The sequence below is a fragment of the Brachyistius frenatus genome, unplaced genomic scaffold, assembly GCF_029030835.1.
Source record: "Brachyistius frenatus isolate BFR_SWC_R1_liver_20210118 unplaced genomic scaffold, ASM2903083v1 Contig_2, whole genome shotgun sequence".
Lineage (NCBI taxonomy): Eukaryota > Metazoa > Chordata > Actinopteri > Embiotocidae > Brachyistius > Brachyistius frenatus.
Window position 1 is genome coordinate 10,822,932 of NW_027210601.1, and position 6,821 is coordinate 10,829,752.

Consider the following 6,821-nt stretch of genomic DNA (forward strand, 5'->3'; position numbering starts at 1 on the left):
AGTATCATCGCTAACTGAGCATAAACTGTTTAGCCTCCATTTGTTGACAATATGTGACCCTGTTTCTGTAGGACCACGAGGTCCACAGGGAATAAATGGAGACAAGGGTGTTGGAGAAATGGGAGATGTAGGACCTCCAGGAGCACCAGGTAATGTACCCCACTGGTTAATGAGTCAGTTATAGTCCAGTGGCAGACATTTGGTTAATGAAATCTTGCTTTATTACATTTCAACCACATTGCTTAGTTTATACTTAAAGTTCTTGTTCATTGTTGGCATATTGCACCAAGTGTATTGAATTTAACTTTTAACATTTGAACCTCAACAGTCACATTTTTTTCCAGTTAGTTACATCTGCAACAATCTTCCACCAGATAATCAAAGTGCTTTATGAACACTCACAAGCTACACCTGATGCTAAACCCAAAATGAGCTAAAATGACTGAAATGGTGCAAATTACTTAAAATGTTTGGATTCGTTGTTGATTAGCAAATTGCCAGCATGATCAATGTAGTTTTGTATCACTCTTAAATTGTCTTAATTAAAATTAGCATTCTAATTCATTCCAGCCAAATCAGCGTCTGAAAATCCTTAATCGTCATGGAGTTCAGATAGCATTGGCTAAATTAGCAAATTAGCACATGCAGTCTCTTTTCATGGAGCGGTTTAATTTGGGTTGAAAAAGTTACTGTGCTCACAATAAACGTCCAAAGTAAGACTTTAATATTTGTTCATGTTTCAGTCATGTTCCCCTGAAAACGCACATGGTGATAACACCATCAATTAAAGATGATGCTTATTGGTGTGTACTTGTTTTACACAATGTTGTGTGTAGATATCGTATTGCTGATGAGTCAACTCATCCGTCTTGTATCTATACTGTATTCATGCTGCTGTGTACACTCTACTTCCGGAGTAAAATACACCTTTAAAGGAACAGCTTCACATTTTAGGACTGCCACAGCGCTCTTAGCACTCTTAACACTCTTTGTCACTGAATAAGTGAGTGACTGAGTTGCATCATTGGTCAAACTGATGCTGCGTGATTTACTGATGAAGTTACACCATTGATCGGCCGAATGCTTCAGCTCCCTCGATCCATTTAAACTTTGAAGCCCTTGTTTCAAATTAAAAGCCCTGTTGCATTTCATACACGGTCCAGCTATTTATTAAGTTTTGAACCCGTCTTGTTTTTTGTATTTTTTTTTTTTTGTATTTTTTGCTATGACTCAGGAAGTTAGAGTTAGCAACCAATAAGCTTAGTTTATTATAAAGCCTGCAGACAGAGGGAAACTGCCAGCTTAGCTTTGTCAGAAGATAAAACACAAATCCAGACCCTCTAAAACCTCATTAACAAACACATTATACCTAATTTATTTATCTGTAACTGAATTGTACAAAACAGAAATTGTGGTTTTAAGAGAGCCAAGCCAGCAGGTTTTCATTGTGAGCCAAGCTCATTAACCTTTTGCTGTATAGCTTCATCTTATAACAGGACCTATTCCTTTTGGCTAAAAGATTAACTTATTTCTCTTTCACATAAATAAACGGATTTGTCTTTTATTATATATTTCCGTTTAAGGGTTAAGACACAGTGCAGCAATAGTTATGGCCAGGTGAACGTCCTGATGGGCGAAAATTAGGTAGGGGTAGGTAGGTAGGTAGGTAGGTAGGTAGGTATATACTTTATTAATCCCCGAGGGGAAATTTTTTCGCCACAGCAGCATACATACAGGAGCAATAATAGAAACAATAGAATAAAATAATAATAGAATATAATAATATAATAGAAAAGCAATAAAATAAAAAATATAAAATGCACAGTACATACAGTATATATACAGTACATTAAATATCTATATATATTATATACAACAAACCAATAAACACAGTCAACATATATATATATATACATACAGTACAGTATATATCTATATATATAATATACATACAATATACAAGCAACCAAGAAACACAGTCAACAGTGTTTTTGTAAATTAGAAATTTGAACAAGAGTACACATAAAAGGCAGGCCTCCCTCAAAGTCACTCTTCATATATATGCAAATCTGTAACTGCAACCATTATTTATGTTCATATGGGTTCTGGTTCTGCCCAATTAAACCACTGTCGCTGAGTGCTCCATAACAATTGCAATTTTAGCAAGAACATCTGTATAGCTGAAGATTACTCGTGAATCTGGATTGGAGTCTTTGTGTTTGTAGAATGGCCTATCTTTTGTGACCGTTGTACTTTACCGTCTTCTATGCTCAGTATAAATGTATGGCATTTAGAAGGCCATATGCTCAATCTTGCAATGTTAATATAAGTAAATAGTAATTGGTGGATCTGCACCATGAGTCTGATCTCCTCCAAAATGTAATGGGTTCTTTGTTAGTTAAAGCTTCACCCTTCCAATTTGAGTCATTTTTATGAGTAAAAAAATTAAAAATCTCCCTGCTGCGAGTTTCATAAATGTGAATTTGTCAGAGTTCCCAGATTTCTCTGACAAAAGCTAAACCAACCAGTGGGCAGATTATCAAAGAAAGTTGTTGTTAAACGCTTGATAATGAAAATATTTGTTCTTTACAATCAACTGTACTTTTATTATGAAGTCGTACACTGTCCAACATTTTTTTTTATTTTTATTGTGTTAACTACTTTACATATAAACCCAACTTTATTTAAAAAAAAAAAATGCTCAACATAAACAAAAACAGTTAACACCATAAAACTCGATTTTTACATAAGGTCCACTTTACAAGACAGGGCTACATGATGGAGGACCATTCGATATTGTACTTTAATGTTGTGAAATTTGAAAAAAAAAATGGATGATCAAGCAAATGATGTGAACTCAAATGATATGAAAGTAAATCTGTCAGTTTCTTTTTTATTTGCCCAGTTCGTATTCCTGCCATGGAGATTGTGGCAAGATTATTTCATTCCTTCTATTTCATCTTTTTCTCCAGGTGTTCCAGGCCCCCCAGGCTATAGTAAGATGGGACCCCCTGGTCCTGTGGGCCAACAGGGTGTTCCTGGGATCCCCGGTCCTACTGGACAGTCTGGTACTAAGGGAAAGGATGGCCGGTGTAATCCTGGAGACTGTATGAGCCATCAAGTGGAATACAGCCCCAAAGGCCCACATGTCAAGGGCCCATGGTAGAGGGCTGGAGGACAGGGGAAGGGAGGACTGAAGCAAAGAGACTAAGACAGAAAGCCAAAGACCATGACCCAAAATTATTAAATCTGACTACAAGATGCAATATAGGAGCTGCCTTTGTTGAATAGATAGATTTACTCATAGATTTCAACTATACCTCTGAGCAAAAATCCACAATTTCTTTGTAAGGGCCCCGCTTGAGCTGAGGCACCAGCAGAACATTTTTATTGCGTCACTCTTTTCCAATGCCAATTCATTGTGATATTACTGTCTCTCATTTTGGTCTCATCTCTTTTTCCCCACGTTGTTTCATTCCTTTTGTACGTTTTCAAACAACCCAGGAGAGGTAACGAGAATCACAATCTGTATTGTATTCTCGATTAATTCTGGCCTCTGCTTTTTCTTATTTTCTTTGTCTAATTCTATAGAAGGAGAATACACAATTATTGCAGCACTTTGCTTCCATCTCTTATATCTTTGTTCCTTCCTCACGCAATCCCACTCTAAGTGCATCCCATGCATTTCTAATATTCTGTCTCCAAACCTGGTGGTGTGATACATATTTGAAATTGACTTGGAAGAAAATATCCCAAGAAGTGCATTTCAGTTCTGTAGAAACAGATGTCACAAACCTGCATTCATGCCCTCTTTGATGGATTGACTGTTGTGTATATATTTATATTATATATATATATATATATATATATAGTGGCTTTTTATACTTTTTCAAAGATTTTGATAAAAGGCATTCACATGGCTAGCCACTTATTTTTCAGCATCAAAGTTGTTCAGTGACAAAACATTCCAAAAGGATATACGTTCTGTAAGGTTTCAAAATACAATAATGTGTTCGGTAAAAGACAAATTATTTATAAAGGAATATTGTGTTTCCACAAAAAGATGCTGGGTTTTGTAATTATGCAGCTAGTTGTGTCCTTTTACCTGCAGTATTTCTCATCTCATCTCATTTAGTATTCCAAAGTAGATCCAAGCCATCTGTTTGCATCACTTGGCCCTTGTTTAAGAAGAAGAAAATAAGAGCCCCAATTGAGTACATTCACAACTGTAATGTAGCACAGCCACCAAACTACTACTGTCACCGAAAAATAAAGAAAATACTCTGAAAAGCATCACAAGCAGCTTTTGTAGTGTGACATGGGACGTATTTTCAGGCTTTTGTCGTTTATGTTTTTATCATTTTTATATGTTGAAGTCTGGATTCTGAAACCATTACCATCCATTACAGCTCTGTAGTTCAAACAGCGGGTTAGACTACGAGCTGTGGTCCAACTTTTGTGTCTCACAAGCTAAACCACGGGAAATGTTAAACTCAATTAAATTGCTTTTCAAAGAGCCAGTATCATGTGTTATTCATTGTAATTCTATTTTGTATTAAACTATTTAAATACTCGTCTCTATCCACAGATAGATTAAAAACAAAACAGCCCTTGTACACAGACATGTGAAGGGCGACCAATCTCTCACCCACTCAAACTGACAGTTGTTTTTTCTTTGTAGTTATTCAATATCTCAGTCTTGGTATTTGTTTTTTCCCTTTGTTCAAAATACCATACAATTGTTTTACTTTATCGTGTTGTCCAACATGTCCCAAAAATGTCATACTGTCGTAAGTCATTCAAAATTGCATAAAATTGTAACACCTTAGCATGTCGTACATAATGTTACAAAAAAATTGTATACTATAGTATGTAGTTTAAAATGTCAAAAAAATATCATACAGATTTTTTTTCAAAATAACATAATCATGTTATATTATAGTATTTCGTCCAAAAATTCCATGCTATAATATGTCGTTCAAAATAGCGTGAAACTGTTTTAATTCATCATGCTGTGCAAAATGTCAACAAAAAAAAATTGTCATACTATGTGAAAAACAAGCAATAATATAGCATATCGTCCAAAATGTCATACCATAGCATATGGTTTGCAATTTTGGATGACATGCTATAGACTTTTATTCATATTTTGTACAACATTCTACATGTGAATTTTATTCACATTTTGAGAAGACATGCCACAGTATTACTTAGTTTCATATTTTTGACGACATGCTATACTATGATTTATTTTTCACATTTTGGACGGCATACTGTAGTATGACTTTTGTTTCAGATTTTGGACGGCATACTGTAGTATGACATTCTTTTTACATTTTGGATGACCTACTATAGTATTACTTTGTTTTATATTTTGGATGACATGCTATAGTATGACTTATTTTTTACATTTTGGACGACATGACATTTATTGACACAGCACAGAGCGCACACACCCACAAAAAAAAATCCCTGGACCCAGCCATCCCCAGACATCAACCACTTCAATACTTTAATATAGTCAATGAAAAAAATGTTTTATTCATTTATGCTGCTTCACTTTGGGGTGAGGGCAGAATACCCTAGACATGTCACCAGTAGCCAACACACACCACTCAAGTCTTTATTCCCACATGTGGTGGGATGAACCCAGACTGCCTGTTAAGAACCCACATAGGCTCCTGGCCCGGGATTGATCCTGGAGCCCTCTCGCCGGAAGGAAACAGGGCTAACCACTGCGCCACTGTGATCCCCTAAATAATATATAAAACCCACAAACAAATGGATAACATGTAAAGTCCACACAAAAAGGACTGTGGCAGCGATCGAACACGGAACCTTCTCACTTTGAGACGACAGGGCTAACCACAGCGCCACTGTGCCGCCCTACATGCTACAGAGAACCCACACAAACAAAGGGAGAACATGCAAGTCCAAACAAAAAGGACATTGGCCTGGTTTTGAACCCAGAACGCTCTCACTGTGACAGTCTTAACCACTGTGGCAACAGTGCTAACCACTGTACCACCCTACATTACAGATCTTTCATAAAAGTCATACTATAGTATGTCGTCCAAAATGTGCAAAAAGTCATACTATAGCATGTCTTTCCAAATGTCAAAATAAAGTCATACTGTAGCATGCAGTCCAAAATGTGGAAAAAAAAGAGAATTCCAAAAAGTCATACTATAGTATGACATTCTTTTTACATTTTGGACAACATGCTATAGAATGACTTTTTCTCACATTTTAGACAGCCTACTATAGTATGACTTTTATTTGGCGATTTTGGACACCATACCATAGTATGGCTTATTGAAATTGTGGACGACATGCCATACTATGACTTTTTTTTTTCATATTTTGGCTGGCATAATATAGTATGACATTCTTTTTTACAGAAAAGCGGCCGAAATGAGTTTCCTCCGTAGGGTGGCCGGGCTCAGCCTTAGGGATAGGGTAAGGAGTTCAGACATCAGGAGGGAACTTGGAGTTGAGGCGCTACTCCTTCGCGTCAAGCTGAGGTGGTCCGGGCATCTGATCAGGATCCTCCTGGGCACCTCCCTCTGGAGGTTTTCCAGGCATGACCAACTGGCAGGAGACCCCGGGGAAGACCCAGGACACCCTGCAGGGATTATATCTCCCGACTGGCCTGGGAACCCCTCGGGAGGAGCTGGAAAATGTTGCAGGGGAGAGGGAAGTCTGGGTCAGCTTGCTTAGCCACCGCGACCCGACCCCGGATAAGCAGATGATGGATGGATGGATGGATTCTTTTTACATTTTGGACGACCTACTATAGTCTGACTTTTGTTGGCGATTTT

General features: G+C 37.2%; 1 protein-coding gene across 4 annotated transcripts in view; it reads left to right on the top strand.

Moving 5' to 3' along the window:
* col16a1 (collagen, type XVI, alpha 1) overlaps positions 1 to 3,840 on the top strand; it is a 64,075-nt gene extending 60,235 nt beyond the window's left edge. For all 4 annotated transcript variants that reach the window (XM_069699170.1, XM_069699187.1, XM_069699178.1 and 1 more), the window contains 2 exons: positions 72 to 149; positions 2,973 to 3,840. In XM_069699170.1, the coding sequence (XP_069555271.1) occupies positions 72 to 149; positions 2,973 to 3,166 (272 nt within the window). In that variant the 3' untranslated portion in view covers positions 3,167 to 3,840. The remainder of the gene's footprint in view (positions 1 to 71; positions 150 to 2,972) is intronic.
* Positions 3,841 to 6,821: the final 2,981 nt, after the last annotated feature.